The sequence below is a fragment of the Prionailurus viverrinus genome, chromosome B4 (genome assembly GCF_022837055.1).
Source record: "Prionailurus viverrinus isolate Anna chromosome B4, UM_Priviv_1.0, whole genome shotgun sequence".
Classification (NCBI taxonomy): Eukaryota; Metazoa; Chordata; class Mammalia; order Carnivora; family Felidae; genus Prionailurus; species Prionailurus viverrinus.
In genome coordinates, this window is record NC_062567.1 from 3,519,742 (window position 1) to 3,536,728 (window position 16,987).

Here is a 16,987-nt window from a genome sequence, read left to right on the forward strand (position 1 = left end):
GAAAAGTGGAGGAAAATAGAAGATTCTGGAGAAGGGAGGAAAACAATGGAGCAAGACGTCCAAATTCTTGACAAAACTGATAGTGAGGAGCCTAGAATTCTCTACCCAAACAAACCGCCGGTGAAGCATGAGGACAGAACAAAGACATTCTCACTCACTCAGGGACAAGGGTCCTGTCGGCTGCCATCGCGATGACGGCTGCCGTGTTGCATCCGCCTTCAGAATCTGAGGAGAGAACGTCAAAGCAAGCCAGACCAAGACCGTTGACAGTATCTGGCTCATGCCGACTGCATACGAAACACGCTCCCAGTCCCTGCTCTAGGCCCAGCTGCCTGCAGCCGATGAGACCATTCCATTCACTTCCCAGAGGAGCAGTGTTTGGGCTTCCTCCTGGAACAGCAGTAAGCTACAACGGCAGAAACTACAAACCCACTGGATCCCGTCCATGTTTCTAAAGATGTCCGGCACGTGAAGTTCATGCTACAGCCCTGGAAGATGACCCGGCTGAGAGGAACCCTAATTCTCTGACGATCGGCTCGTGCCTTTGCTGACTCAACTCTCTTGTAAGCCGAGGAAAAGCAAAGCCAACTTACTAACCAAACGCCATCCGGCTATTTCCCCCCAGGAAAGGGCCTCTTCTAAAACAGGGAGGCTTAGACCTGCTTCTGACTTTGTCAAGGCAAATCACGTAACAGTTAGGAAAACAGACAGAGGCAGTAACACTGCAAAGAGAAAGCGAGGAAGCGATCCCCACAAAACGAGGCAGAGCCCCGAGAGAGTGTGGGGGAGGGACGCGCACAAGGGCTCCCGGTGGTGACTTCTCGTATTCTGCGTTCACCCCTGACTCTGAGCTCCTCACAGATGTATGATGTATTTCAAAACAAAATCTAGTTTGAACACAACCCAATTTATACGTTTAAAATATTCCTAAGGCCACCGTGAAGACAGTGGACATCACCTGCACGGGTCGACAGAGGGCCGCAAAGAGACCGTGGAGCCAGAAAGGAAAAGGAAAAGCTGTTCTTCTTTACTGTCATTATCTTTTCCAGGGGAGAATGTTATCAGGAAAGCAAGAAAGGAAGGAAAGAAGGAAGGGAGGGAGGGAGGGAGGCAGAGGTGAGGAAAGAAGTATTTGATCAGTTAAAAAAAAAAAAAAAGAATGCCCAAGATATTGCTTCGTTGCCAACAATCACTACTGCTAACAACCAATTCTCTTTTTTAATTAATTAATAAATTTATTCTGAGAGACAGAGAGCAAGCAGGGGAGGGGCCGAGAGGGAGAGGGAGAATCCCAAGCAGGCTCCACGCTGTCAGCACAGAGCCCGACTCGGGGCTCAAACTCATAAACCACAAGATCACGACCTGAGCCGAAATCAAGAGTCGGATGCTCCAGGGACTGAGCCCCCCAGGCGCCCCCCCCCCGACATCCCGTTCTATTTACGCGGTTCATCTAGCGCAACAGGATCAAAACGCTGTAAAAGTCATCGCTCAATTAAACTGCGGAACGTAATTTTATCCCTGGTTTCAAAAGCGGTCTTTTTAAGTTAAAACCGGTGTTACAAACCGGGAAAAGCGCGGCTCGAGAAGGCACGTGATCTGCTGTGACGGGTTAAAATCCTGAGCCACGACTTGGGCGTACATAAAATTCAGGAAGCCGATGCCCGCGCCCAGGCCCTAAACTCCTCCTGCCCCTGGCACCTAAACGCCTTCCTCATGTCATTCCCCACACGGGACGTGAAAGGTACTGCAGACAAGTGTCCCCTCCGGACCAGGAAGCCAGTTTCTGCCAGCCGGCTGCGACCACGTTTAGAACCGCCCAAGACTCAGGGTCCGCAAAAAAACAGCCGTTGGAGGCCTTCCTCTGGCCCGAATGGGTCATCCCCGCCCACGGCTTCATATTAAGTGGTGGGCATGATTTCAAAGCGTTAAGAACCCGGCGATCCTTTCCCGCTATGATGTCATTCCCCGTCCGTTAGCACCTACAAGGCCTCGCGCCCAGCAGGTACTCGCACAAATTTCTCGGGCCATCCAGAAAACCGAACCACCAAGAGGCACATCACTGTCGATTCGTTTTACCCAACAAATACCCAACGAGGCCTGCTATGTCTTCTTCAGTCCCTTTGGTAAAGGGCGAAGGAGGGCAAAGGAGGTGACGTGACTCTACCAGCCCATTATGGAGAAAAACAGTAAAGCCACGGCAGTTCCACGAGTGTTTCGTAAGACGAGAATTTGTGAGGATTACAAAGCGTGGTCAAAGCACACAGATAAACACTTGGAACGTCGCGAATGCGGATCGGCCGAGCTTTTCGAAACTAGCTTTTGCAACCGTGGGGAGCGCTTGGACGTTGAGGAACCTTTCACTCCAGAACTCGCACGGTCTGAGAAAGAATAAACAAGTCGCTACGAACCGACATCTTACCTTAAACACTTCCATCGGCAGAGGAAACTTTGTGGCGTCAATAAGGGATTTTTCCAGAGAACACTTCCACTCAGAGGCCATCTTCAAAGGATAGATTTCTGTATCAACAGCAAACCACAGAAGCGTGTAAGGACTCACATATTCTACTGGGTGGTTCTTCCTGGAATTCTACTTTCCAGGTTTTCAGAGTCACTGGCACACTCAGCGACCGGGAGCACTCACACCCTGCCCCCATAAAAGGCCACCTGCCGAGGGGACTTTCTGACGTTCAACAGCAACTTGAGCCGCTGCGATCAGAAATGAAGAATAAACTTAATAGGGCCCCTCAGGGGACGCTGGCGTGCATTCTGGCGGGCATTCTGTAAGTGATTTAATGGCATAAATCACCCCAGCGCCATCTTCAATCACCTGCCCCAAATTCCATGTAAACACCTGGGAAGTCACATCCGCTGATGAAGAACTTAGGACCCGATAAATTTCTAAACTAGACACGACGCTCGTCTGGCATTTTCGGTTATTACGGCCCATTTTTCACTAAACCTCTAAGCCCGCATCTGCTAAAAATAGCCCACGTGAGCCAGGAAATTATTAAAGGGTGAATTAAAATTTACCAACCAAGTTTAATATTTACACTTGAAATGTTGCTAACACACCCCACGTGGCCCATATTCCACCCCCCCCCCGCCCCAGGAGGGGGGGTGGGGGACAGAGGGATTTACGAATGGAGGTTACTCTGGCTGCAAAACTGAAAGAAAAAAAAAAACGTGTTGAGCCCTGTTTCCACCGATTGCTGAAACTGCAGGGGAATTTTATGATCTGATCTCCACGGATTTAAGACCTTATCAAAATAGGATTTGCAGAAGCACTCACTTGAAGGAGATATGTTTATACCTTCCCTATATCAACCCAGGCTACCCCAGACAGACCGTTAGGACATGAATATGAATTTAAGCACAGTTAAAAGGCAACATTAAACCTTTGGGGCTATATTTTTAATTTCTTGCATGTCTGCTTTTCAGCATGCAGCCATATATTTTGGCATCCACAGCTTCTGAACTCACCTTGAGCCTGAGTGCCTGTGTTTTAGCAGTTTATCGAATCTTTTCAGGCTACCAGAATTACGAGAGGAGAAAGATGCTGCCGGAAGGAGTCAAGTTATCAAGGTTCAGCCCACTGTCGTTCACTGTCCGTTACGCAAAGTCACGTCAAGGGTTATGAGTGACCAGACGGGCTCTGCTGTGCCCACTGTATAATCCTCCTTAACGTTTTATTTATACTCTTCTACCTCTAGGGAATCTTTTTTCCCCAATTTGGCATTTCTATATCGGAACACAAAAAGAAAGTGATTCTCCTTCACAGTATCTGACATACTCGGGCGGACACAGTGGGGCCCCAGAAAATGAACCAACGGTCCCTCCACCATGCACAGGTGAGGAGGGGGGCACAGGGTCCCACAAAGGACAAAGAAATGGCTGGTCACAGGGTCCCACAAAGGAGGAAGAGGGACCAGTTCACAGCCTTATAAACTGCCCCTTGAGGAGAAGGATTCCCTGAAACGCACCAATGGTTCAGCTCAGGGGCACTGCATGAAAACCTCGGTGAAAGGGAGACAATTGCTCCAGGAAGCAAAGGCTGAGGACACCAAGTGCAGCAGGTCAAGGGCCTCAGGAGGGAAAGGACACACAGGAGCCCGGATTTCCTGAGCAGACAGGAACAAATTCACTGTCCCAGGGATCTGGATGCGGGTCAATAGGGAGTTCAACCTTGGCACGGTAGTAAAAAGAGAACCAAGGTCACGAAAAAGGACGGTGCTGGTCAAAGACAAGACACAAAGGGTGAGAAAAGGCAAGAGAAGGTCCCCTGTGCTGGTGCCTGAACCCCTGCAGTCTGCAACTGAGGCATCTGGGGGCTGGGGAGCCCCAGAGATAGAGAAGAGGGGAAGAGAAGAGTGGTTCATGAAAACTATGCAAGACCAGAGCAAAAGCCCCACCTGGCCAGGGCTGGATCCAGACCACCAGAACAGAGCGCGGTGATGTGCAGACCCCAGCAGGGATGCTCACAGCCGTTCCCGGCCCCGGCAGGTGTCCCCACACGCTGGCGGGGCACCACTCTGCCCACCACGCCGTCTCAGAAGGTGTCCCCCCAAAAAGTCATGTTGAAATCCTTCCCCAAAAGTGATGGTTAGGAGGTGGGGCCTTTGGGAGGTCACAAGGGGGAGAGCCCCCACGAACGGGATTAGTGCCCTTATAAAAGAGACCCCCCAGAGAGCCTCTTCACCCCTCCCACCATGTGAGGATGCTGAAAGACGGCTGCCCGTGACCCAGGAGGCGGACACCAAATCTGTGGGTGCCCTGATCTCGGACCTGCAGCCTCCAGAACTGGGAGAAATAATAAATGCCCAGTCTGTGGTATTTATTCTCCTAGAACAGCCTGGATGGACTAAGAAACCCAGGCTCCGTGTGATTTTTGTTTCTGTCCTACAACCTTACGATCCTTTGTCTTCTTTCTGAGGATATTATGATATGGAATTTAACCCCATGGCAAGGCACACTTCTCATAGAAGGTGAAAATCAAATGTGGTTTTTTTTCAGAATGATCAACCACCTGCAAAAGCTAAACACCTCACGGTTCCAATAAACAGAGAACAATATTCCGCGTGTGTGTTTCATTAGGACAGAGAGGCGCTTGGTTACACCAGCAAGTTTATGGACGATAAATAGCGCCATTAAAAGAACATAAACCATTTTCTTAAAATGATTGTGTTGCAGGTAATTTAATAGAGTGTATCATGTCGATTTCTGTTTGCGGGGAAGTAATAAGCAATTAAAATCTGGCCTGACCCATCTTTAACTAGAAGCCTAAGTGGAAATGAGGCGCTCGCCCTCTGAGCGTTTGGCCGGCTCTTGCGAGGCGAGGGCTAGAGAAAACAGGAGGGGAGCAGAGGACCACCAGCTCACAGCCTCCGACTGAAGGAAAGCCTGGAGGGGGTGATCCCCCCGCCTTTTCATGCACCCTGCAACGACCACCCCTTCCTGTCTCACCAGTGAGCAAAGACTGGTCTATGCTTGTTTCCAGACACTGGGAAGCTGCAGACGGAATGTTGGAGTCTCCCCAAAATTAATACGCTGAAGTTCTAACCCCCAGTGGGATGGTGTTTGGAGATGGGGCCTTCAGGAGGTAAGCAGGGTTAGATGCGGTCATGAAGGTAAGGTCCCCATGACGGGAGGAGCACCGAGCTCTCTGTCTCTCTCTCTTTCCATGTGCACATAAAGAAGAGGGTATCCACAGAGGAGGAAGTGGGCTGTCCCCAGAACTTAACCCTACCAACACCCGCATCTTGGACTCACATCCTCCAACACCACGAGAAAATCATCTGTGTCATTTAAGCCCTCCGCGCGTTTTGTGTGGCCCCCTGGGCTAACTAATACAGAAAGCGACAACCATCTTGGGACAGAGAAATAGTTCAGAAATTTCCAGACTCAGGAAGACAAAGAAAAAAAAATGGCTGCCATAAAGGTGGAGAAGGCAAAAAAAAATACGGAAAAACATCGAGAGACAGAGATGCAAAAGGTCTCAGAAGGTTTCCTGTCCTTAGTTTTCGCAACAACACGTAAGACTCTACCTCGCTCTCCGAACATCCAGAAACACAAGAGTGGGGTGGGGGGGCTCTAAGAGACCACTGACCTCAACAACCTTCTCAAATTTCCTAGAAACCCGAATAGAACCACACAACTGTGATCGCAGAACGAGTATCTCGAAAACGCCCACCACTTGCGGTATCTTGTCAATGCTCCACAGCACGGCAAATGTACAATGATCCCCATTTTGCAGAGGAGGAAAGTAAAGGGGCTGCCCCGGGCTCTGTAGCGAGGGACAGAAGTGCAAGAAGAAGCTGGAACTCAGACCCTGGCTCCAAGTCCACGTTCTTCCAGCTCCGCCCGCTTCTTCGAGCTGGAGCCACACGTGAACTCTTCTAGAGGAACGAAAGTCACCGTGAACCCCACAGAGCCATATTCCTGCCCACGGAGTGGGTCCTGGAGCCATGCCGGGTGCTCAACAACAGATCCCAGCAACAGAGAGCATCTCCCTCATCAGGGAAATACAAATCAAAACCACACCCAGATATCACCTCACGCCAGTCAGAGTGGCCAAAATGAACAAATCAGGAGACTATAGATGCTGGCGAGGATGTGGAGAAACGGGAACCCTCTTGCACTGTTGGTGGGAATGCAAACCGGTGCAGCCGCTCTGGAAAACAGTGTGGAGGTTCCTCAAAAAATTAAAAATAGTCCTACCCAATGACCCAGCAGTAGCACTGCTAGGAATTCACCCAAGGGATACAGGAGTGCTGATGCACAGGGGCACTTGTACCCCAATGTTTATAGCAGCACTTTCAACAACAGCCAAATTACGGAAAGAGCCTAAATGCCCATCCACTGATGAATGGATAAAGAAATTGTGGTTTACATACACAATGGAGTACTACGTGGCAATGAGAAAGAATGAAATCTGGCCCTTTGTAGCACCGTGGATGGAACTGGAGAGCGTGATACTAAGTGAAATAAGCCATACAGAGAGAGACAGATACCATATGTTTTCACTTTTCTGTGGATCCTGAGAAACTTAACAGAAACCCATGGGGGAGGGGAAGGAAAAAAAAAAAGATGTTAGAGTGGGAGAGAGCCAAAGCATAAGAGACTCTTAAAAACTGAGAACAAACTGAGGGTTGATGGGGGGTGGGTGATGGGTATTGAGGAGGGCACCTTTTGGGATGAGCACTGGGTGTTGTATGGAAACCAACTTGACAATAAATTTCAAAAAAAAAAAGAACAACAAAGAGCATCTCTGCTTGATCCGACCCTGTTTTCAAACGCTCCCCTTACTCATCAGGGGCAAAAAGGCTAGCACAGCTCTTGCCATTCTGGGGGAGGTCTCCCCCTCCAGATTGGCGTCCGCAGCCCCAATAATTATTTGGCTCTTGAAAGCTGGACTAGGCTGGTTCCCTCCCTCCCTAGAGACATCCCCAGCTTTTTATTCAGTCAGTTCACCGGACAAATATTCACTGAGCACCCACAATGCGCCAGGCACCGGGGACGCAGCACAGAATCAGACACAGATGTTCGGTTAGAGGGGTACTGAGATGCCCTCACGACGGGACCGTCTGAACGAAGCGAGGGGACAGTCAATGCCACATCTGGAAGAATGGCCCCCCGAGGACAGGACGTGCCTCGCAAGCCTGTGGAACACAGAGGAAGCGGAGGTGCAGGGAGAGCACTCAGAGTGCAGGGCTCCAGGGCTGCGAGGCTGGAGAAGGAGCTCGGATCTGATCGCAGGCTGCCTTCCGTTCAGCACAGAAGGGAAGCCGCTACCGGCAGGATTTCCGGTCCTCTCCCGATAAAGCCTGAACCGCTAAGGACTTCAGGAAGTGGCTGCCCTCTTCCTCGACCCCCTGGCGTTTCATCATTTTCCGCTCCCTCACCCAGTCTTCACCGAAGCTGGATTCAACCTCCTCCGTCAGCACCCACGTGCCCCCCGGACCGCCCTGGGTGTGACACGGGGCGGGTGGGGGGGGGGGCTTCTTCCCCTCTTTCTGTCCTCCCCGCCCTGTCTTCTCCAGTTTGAGCCAGAGATGGGAAGACAAAGGGAATGCAGCTTTCTCTCTGCTAGACGGTCTACGAGCAGCCCCCTTTCCTAGCGTTTTTGAAAACTAGCCAGCCACTTTCTGCTACTCCTTACTTCTGCCTTGATTTGTACTGAACGGTTGAGAAATCTCATGCCCTTTAACAAGTAAAAAGAGTAAGTAAAGCTGAAGGATGGGCCACGCTTCGTGTTGGCGAAGGTGGCAGTTAGCGGGGACACAGCAAGGCGGGCGTGGAGGGGTGGGTCCGCAGGGCTTACGCTCAGGTGCACCCTGAGCATCTCTCCTCTCCCCTCCGCCCCACACCTCCAAATCCCCTTCTTATTGAACAGTCGACACTTTTCGTCTAGCTAAGGGTGTCTGGCGATAAGAACAATAGCTAATATTTTTATGCAAGCCGGAAATTTTCTTCCCACCTGTATTTCCGTTAAGGAAAGAGCACTACCGTGTAAGTTTTAAGTCCCTCTGCGTCTTGAAATTGATTTACACAAGCCCAAAGTACTGGGTTCTGCTCGCGTGTATAAGACACGGGTGCCCTACATTTATAGCAGCATGATCCACGACGGCCGAAGGATGGAGGCAGCCCAAGGGTCCATCAATAGGTGAACGGATAAAGAAGACGTGGTTTCTGTATGCAATGGAGTCTTACTCAGCCGTAAAAAAGGATGAGACCTTGACATTTGCAACAACATGGATGGAGCTGGACAGTATTATCCTCAGTGACATAAGCCAGTCAGAGAAAGGCAAACACCATACGATCTCACTCATGTGTGGGATTTAAGAAACAAAACAAATGAGCGGGGGTGGGGGTGGGAAGGGGAGAGGCGGGGGAAGCCAAGAAACAGACTCTTAACTATAGAGAACACAGTGCTGGTCATCAGAGGGGAGGCGGGTGGGGGATGCGGGAACTAGGTGATGGGGATCAAGGACACACTTGTGATGAGCACTGGGTGATGGAGGGAATGGATGGATCACGAAACTGTGCACCTGAAACTAATATTACGCCGTATGCTAACTGGAATTTAAGTAGACACTTAAGAAAATAAAATAAAACTCGGCTACTATAATCGCCACCTCGCGTGTTGTTCTGCTGCATGAGGCAAGGGAACCCAGCTTTCATCTTGCATGAAGAACCTCATCTGAAGAACTAAAAGCCACACTTGAGTGTCCTTTTGCCTTTTATTTTCCTCTCCCCATACAAAACCTCTCATGCCAACAATTTAAATGTTGAGAAAATAAACTTCTTCACGACGAAGGCCTCCTCCAAATTCTTTAAGGACACCCACGAACTCTTCACTGGAATGGACAATTCGTGTCCAGAAATTCACTAAGACCGGTAAACACAATTTATTCTTGTCTTATAAAGACATTAAATTATCGAAAAGAGACAGAAAGAGAGAGAGAGAGAGAGAGAGAGAGAGAGAGAGAGAGAGAGCTCTCCTGTGCAAGTATCTCCTAAGTTTCTATGGTGACACTTTCCATTATTCTCGCTTTGGAGTATGAGTCCCCAGACTTCACAGCAAAGAACACTGCACAGAACCTAAGAGGCAAGTAATAATCCTTTGCTATAAATGTTCACACTGGCAAATATAGGGATCTCCTACAATTTATAAAGCAATTAGATACTAAGCTAAGATTTATACACCCGACTTCCCACACAAAGTAAATTTCTCCTGCCAGGTTATGAATCCCAAGGCAAATGTGAGCTTAGATCTTTTCTCAACACTGACAGGCCCTTTGTTTGTCATCAGAGTCCAAAATTACTCAGGGTATAAATGGATTTCCTGGCTGCTTCTCAAAACGTTGACAACAATAATACTAATAAAATACCATGTTATGGGTCTATATGCCTGTCAAACTCAACATAAATGCAAATACATGACATACAGAACCAGGAACTTTTTTTTTTTTTTCAATTAAAGCCCTTGAGTGACAGAAGGGAGGAATGTTAACTCCTTCACTTCACAGACTCAAGACGGGCACCGGCACCTAATATGGCAGGAAAAAAGATCTCCGGCAATTTTAATAAAATACTTGGCTCTCTGCTTCCAGTATATCTGGTGAAACGGACCAGGATGAAAAACAGAAATTTCTGGAAGACAATAATATTTCTACCTTGTCATCTTTAATTCCATATCCAACATTTTTTTGTTCTGAGGATACCCATTAAAAAAACTGGTAAGGCCAGTATGGGCAGCAGGGGGAACGGGAAGAAATGGGGGGCAAGGGGCCATCACCCTTCAAACTAGATGACCTTGGACAAGTAGCTTACTCTCAGTCTCAAATTTTCTCTGCTGGAAAAGGAAATATTCACACCAAACATGCAGCACTTTTTTGCAATCAAAACAAATACCACACCAGATGTAAAATCACCTGGCACACAGAGAACGTTCAAGAATGGTCAGCTTGTGAACAGTGAGATTCTCGCCCGGTGAGGTACGTATGGAAGCATAATGCACTATTTTGTCCCAGTAAGTCTGCGTAAAGTCATTTGACAGTGCTTTTGAAGCGAATTAATATCCCTGATGTGCCAGGAAAAAACGTATGACGATTTTCTCTTTGCCATTTCCAGGTCAGGACAGATTATATAAACAAGCATTTGGTTTGGATATTTGGATGGATGGATGGATGGATGGATGGATGGACGGACGGATGGACGTGGGTAGATGGATGGATGGCAAGTGGGTGGGAGGCTGGGAGGGTGAAGGGATGGGTGAATGGATGGATAGGTAGGTAAGTGGATGGACAGATAGATGGACCAATGGATGGAGGGGTATGGATGAGGGGCAGGGTACAGACGAACAGAGGTGGATGAATGAACGAACGGATGAGAGGGTGAATGGATGAGTGGGTGGGTGGGTGGATGGATGGATGGATGGATGAAGGATGGATGGACAGACAGAAATTTTGGAACTTACTTCCAAGACCGTCAAAATTCCTAAAGAAAAAGGGAGAACATGACCAAGCCCCAGTCCACTGGGCCTTTCATTTGCGAACCAGGGATTCCAAAGGAACTAGGTTAAACTTCACCGCAGCCTCCGCTGCTTTCCCCTCGTAAAGTATTGTTACCTGAGGCCTTGAGTTCTGTTTTCTACAGAAAGTATTCTTAAGTTAAAAGGCTCAAGATGCACGTACACGGACCTGAACAAAGTCTCCAGAGGCGTATCCGGGAAAATACCACACGTTTTTCCCAAGTACTTCCCAGCAGCCTTAGCCTCGGCCCTTACCTGAAGGTGGGTCCATTCTGTACTTATTCTCTTGACACCAACCAACTGGTCGAAGTCTGTAATCCAAGTAAAACAACCACTGGTCATAGGATTCAGTGTCCTCCAATCCCACATAGCGAAGGCGTAATCTTCCTCCAACATTTTCAATCACACTAACTATCCAGTACTGAAAAGGGTTGTGAGAGTCCTGAAGTTCTATTAAGGAATCAACTGTAATGAGGTCTATAGGGCCTTTCCCTCGCAGAGGCTGTTTAAACAGAAGCAAAACTCCTTATTTTAAACTTTATGTTGAGGTTCTCATGGAAACAGATGACAGCAGAAGATAATATTTTCTCACACCATCATCCAAGCTATTGGCAGACAGTCTGGCGTTTCCCTCCTCCCCCCTCCTTTCCGCGCCCACGGCCCCGCCCCTGCCCGCTTCCCCCCCCCCACCCCCCCGCCACACACTTGCACACTTCACCCAGCCCTCTGCCCGACGACACTCGCAAGTAAACAGAACATAACAGTTTGCGCTCTCGCTCTCACCAAACAAATCACCCTTCCCGGATAAAACCGGGTTTGCTCGAAATAAGCATGCTTTTAAGGAGAGTTGCACCCAATTTGCCTCGAGCTGGAAAACATGTGGTAGCGAAATGTCTACTTTTCCCATAGACAGATGTATCCGCTATGGGGCTATCACTTCGTACTGTGACCCAACAGACATTTATCTTAAACTGGCTACCACTCTAAGGATTAAGACTCTCTCACACTTGTGTGAAGAGGTGTAGATGGCATGTTTATTCCACGTTTAATGATCGGCTACATTCGACAATTAACGTGAAGTTATTTCTACACCTGACCCAACAGTTAGTTTAGAGACGATATATAATTACGGCCCCGTATAAGCAACCCTCTCAGCGTAAGTTAAGACGTGAAAAGGGTGTTTGTTCAGTCAGCCGTGAGGGCAAATACATTAAAAAAAAAAAAAAAAAAAAAAAAAAAAAGAATGAACAGAGAAAGACAATTTGTCCTTCTGAAAGGGTGAAGAACCATCATTTTGATTTGTTAACCAAACAATTGAATTAAGAGCCATTAAGATAAGCAAATACATTAGGCAAAATCTTCACAAAACAACACTGGATAACTATGTATCACACAGCAGTGCTCCAAAAGTCAATGTCATTGATGAGAAGAGGGAAATTTACGGTTAACGTTAAGAGACTAATGAGTGTCAAAATCCACACCATATTCCTTGTTATTTACTCTGTGTTTCCCCGTTTGGGGCGGGGGGGGGGGCACTTTTCAAACAGATCTGGTAACTCAGTAATTATTTTTGACAGTGCACTGTCCCTCCTATTATATATGGTAAATATTTAAATGCTTTATCACGAAATTATTGTTAAATGAACCATCAAGGTTGCAGATTAAACTATTTTTTTCCTCAGTACCTTAAAAATACCGGACTGAAATATGATTAGCCAATTCTCCCCTTGTTTTCATAAGGGGAAGCTAATTCAATTATTATGTAACATCCGTGTGTTATCATCATGAGGGTATACATCCAAGAACGGAGTAGTCAATGGAACCACTTATCGGTATACCCCAAGACTACACCAGAGCACGTATATTTAGCGGTCACCTCCATAAGATCAGTTATTCCACGGGACTTTAAATTCACTAATATAGGATGGAGACTTAAGTGTACAGGAGAGTGGAAAGATATCCTAACGTTATTATTGAAAGACGTGAGGCAAATTTTCCACTTATTGACTGGAACACAGGTGAAGTGTCTTGAGTGCCGTAAGATTAACCAAAGCAACTCATGAAACAAACAGGAAGTGAGGCCATTTGGGTGGAGACATCCGCACATAAACATGCACCTGCCGAAGGATATATGCAAAGGCGCTCATGTAACTGTCATGCTTCAGACACAGAATAGCTGAATAACAACAATACATACACCTTCCAGGAGGCTGGCGGGGGCCGTCCGGGAACCAGTCAAATCACGAATGAGGAATTCTGTCCAGTCTGTGTACTTCTCTTTGATTGCTGGCAAGACAAAAGAAGAAGAAAAAAAACAACAACAACACTTCAACACAGCAGGGGAGCGTCCGAGAAGTGTAACATCGCAGCACTTCCCAGGACAGGCGTGTGGTTTTCGATACTTTTCTTAATTTTAAGCACCAGGCTTCAGTTCTAAAATGAAGACAAGAGGGGCGCCTGGGTGGCGCAGTCGGTTAAGCGTCCGACTTCAGCCAGGTCACGATCTCGCAGTCCGTGAGTTCGAGCCCCGCGTCGGGCTCTGGGCTGATGGCTCAGAGCCTGGAGCCTGCTTCCGATTCTGTGTCTCCCTCTCTCTCTCTGCCCCTCCCCCGTTCATGCTCTGTCTCTCTCTGTCCCAAAAATAAAATAAACGTTGAAAAAAAAAATTAAAAAATAAATAAATAAATAAATAAAAATAATAAAACGAAGACAAGAAATCTGTCATCAGCGGGTGACTTCATGCCTCCGGTGGGCCTCGATTTTGCGCCACGTGGCCGCCCAGAAAGCCAGCATGAACACTGAATAAACGGGAAGTCGCTGTATAAACTGAATCTGAAAACAGCATAAAGGCTCAGATGGAAACAGAAGAGGCTAATGGCAGAGAAACCCAAGAGGAAGCTAGTGCAGGTCTCCAAGTACCAAAGTGCCGGCGCCCCAAGCAGTGGGGACCACACCCAGGACAAGGAAGGACTTGGCCAAGACATCTCTGAACAAAGGAATAGCAGACGCGGAAGTCAACAATCAACAAGCGCTTAGAACCCGAGACTTGAGGAACACGGCATTCCTGGCCTATCTCCCAAATCGCACATGTCCAAAGGCTTTGCCAAGTTACGTCCACACCCAGGAGAGGCCCTGGACCTTCCCCGGGGCATCACAGGACTCACAACGCCAGCAACAGAGGGTAGCGAGCCTCAGATCCCCATCCGGCCACTCTGTGGATCCCACAGAGAGCCAGCCGGCCCCGGAGCCCCGCCGAGGATACATTCGCTACTTAGCTTTCGTGAGTTGCTTGTGCTCTGCAAAGGCATGAGACAACCATTTCTTGCTCAAGGGGCGCCTGGGTGGCTCAGTGGGTTGAGCGTCCGCCTTCGGCTCAGGTCATGATCTCCGCGGTCTGTGAGTTCGAGCCCCGCGTCGGGCTCTGTGCTGACAGCTCGGAGCCTGGAGCCTGTTTCAGATTCTGTGTCTCCCTCTCTCTCTATCTGCCCCTCCCCAACTCATGCTCTGTCTCTCAAAAATAAATAAACATTAAAAAAAAACTTTAACAGTTTCTTGCTCAAACTGAAAGGAACAGAGTCATGACAGAAGGCAACTAGAACGTAAAGGTATGGAGGGAAAAGGTTACGTCATGGCCTGAGGGGGACTCTGGACTCCGTGGCTGGCTCTGCCATCACTGGCTGTAACTTTGAGTAAGTTACCCAATGTATCTCATGGTCTTTCCTCGTCAGTATAACGGTGCTAACGACATTTCTGCTCAGGGGATGCTATAAGGAGTAATGGAGAAACATATGTCAATAAAACATAACCTCACCAGGCACGTACCAGGCAATTAATAAATCATAGCTATTGTTTCGTTGTAAGTATATATGAAATTATTAAACACGCTCACCAAATATTTATTGTTTATCCCCACAAATTTCAGATCAAAACCATGAGCATGCTTTGCGTGGCTACCAACAGGAGGGGAAAGTGGTAGCACCTGCCACTTCCGTCTCTAACCTGCATCTCGGCCAGGATCCCCCACCTGCACCTGTTCATGATCGTGAGACCAAAAGAACAATCAAAGTGGAAGAATCCAGGCAAAATAAAATGGATCCAGACAAGGCTGAAAAGTCCAGCTTTAAGCCATACAGTGTCCTAACCCTGGCCCTGATTAAACAAACAACAAGTCACCCGTTCATCAACTTTCACCACTAGATTTTTATCTCAAATAAAACACCATCTTCCTAGGGGCGCCTGGGTGGCGCAGTCGGTTAAGCGTCCAACTTCAGCCAGGTCACGATCTCGCAGTCTGGGAGTTCGAGCCCCGCGTCAGGCTCTGGGCTGATGGCTCAGAGCCTGGAGCCTGTTTCCGATTCTGTGTCTCCCTCTCTCTCTGCCCCTCCCCCGTTCATGCTCTGTCTCTCTCTGTCCCAAAAATAAATAAAAACGTTGAAAAAAAAAATTTAAAAAAAAACACCATCTTCCTTATTTTATACATACACACTCGTAAGGAAATGCATCCATTTGGGGCAAAAGCTGTACTGTGTTCTTCTCCATCATTAGAAAGTGCAGCAATCGGGGCGGGGCGCCTGGGTGGCTCAGTCAGTTAAGCATCCGACTTCAGCTCGGGTCACGATCTCACAGTTTGTGGGTTTGAGCCCCATGTTGGGCTCTGTGCTGACAGCTTAGAGCCTGGAGCCTGCTTCACATTCTGTGTCTCCCTCTCTTTCTCTCTCCACCCCTCCCCTGCTCACACGCTGTCTCTCTCTCCCTCAAAAATAAATAAACGTTAAAAAAAAAAAGTGCAACAATCATTTTTCAATGCTATACCCATTTCTAACTTAGCCCCTTGCTATATACAAAATGGGTTGTGTCCCCCCAAATTCATATTGAATCCCAACACCCAAGATGACTGCATTAGAAGGTAGGACCCTCAGGAGGTAGCTGGGTTTAGAATAGGATTAGTGCCCTTATAAATGAGAACCCAGAGAGTTTCCTGGCCCCTCCCACCATGTGAAATTACTACAAAAGACACCAACTATGAACCAAGAAGTAGAATCTGTTGCCAGCTTATCTGGATCTTCCAGCATCCAGAACTGTGAGAAATACATTTCTGTTGTCTATAAGCCACCCACTGTGTGGTATTTTTGTTACAGCAGCCTGCATGGATGGAGACAGCCCTCCTACACGCCTGCAGTTACTGACAAGACCAACGAGCAGTGGCGTACGGGACAAATGTATTAAAAACTGTATTCACCTTATGCTTTACAAAGCCCTTTAAGTCACTCTGTATCTTTCGATCATCATAACAAGGCTCTGAGGAGGATGTTCTTAAACTAACTTTTTCCCAAGTTCACAGAAAAAACAAACGTCAGAGTCAACCTCAAACTCAAGCACGCAGATGCCGCTCTTACTAGGAATCTTTCCGTGAGACTCTGTGATGCTCAAAGTTTGTGCATAGGGATAGGTCAGTACTCTAAATTGCAGGCATGATAAGAGATAATATGCAAATGACTGTCTAAACAAAAGTTTCGAGATCAGGACAATATACAAATGCACGCGGTCAAGATGTATTTCGTTATTTCGTTACAAAAGAAGGACAAGCAGCGTAGTTGAGTGAAAAATGGTCCTGTACTTGACAGAATTTATGTCCGTACCCACTACGAGAAGAAAGTGCAGTTTTTCATGTAAGGGTTGATTCTGACTTCCACACAATCAAAGTTAACATTTCAGTTAAAATGTTTTAAATATGCCATCACTCTATGAAGACATCATAAGGGGCTGAAATTTAAGGGGGCTGAGTCATCACAAGAGAACACTAGGGACGGCTCTGAAATTTACACCTTGTGAACCGTCTACTCCAGAAGCCCTAAGACTAGCCATTAATGTTTCTACACGAGGCTCCGAAGCAATCTTTTATGCGCCATGGAACATCCGGACAAATTACTCTCCGTGAAAAATGTATCTTAGCTGTAA

At 47.6% G+C, this 16,987-nt stretch overlaps 1 protein-coding gene across 14 annotated transcripts in view; it reads right to left on the reverse strand.

Moving 5' to 3' along the window:
- The window catches only part of SFMBT2 (Scm like with four mbt domains 2), a 226,543-nt gene that overhangs the window by 103,357 nt on the left and 106,199 nt on the right, over positions 1–16,987 (reverse strand). For 12 of the 14 annotated variants that reach the window (XR_007153923.1, XM_047866407.1, XM_047866402.1 and 9 more), the window contains 3 exons: positions 13,227–13,315; positions 11,285–11,531; positions 2,420–2,517 (listed from right to left, as the gene is read on the reverse strand). Coding sequence is in view for 13 of the 14 variants with exons in the window: in XM_047866407.1 (XP_047722363.1) it covers positions 2,420–2,517; positions 11,285–11,531; positions 13,227–13,315 (434 nt within the window). In the remaining variant the exon portion in view is untranslated. The remainder of the gene's footprint in view (positions 1–2,419; positions 2,518–11,284; positions 11,532–13,226; positions 13,316–16,987) is intronic. The other 2 variants (XM_047866415.1, XM_047866414.1) reach the window with 2 other exon arrangements.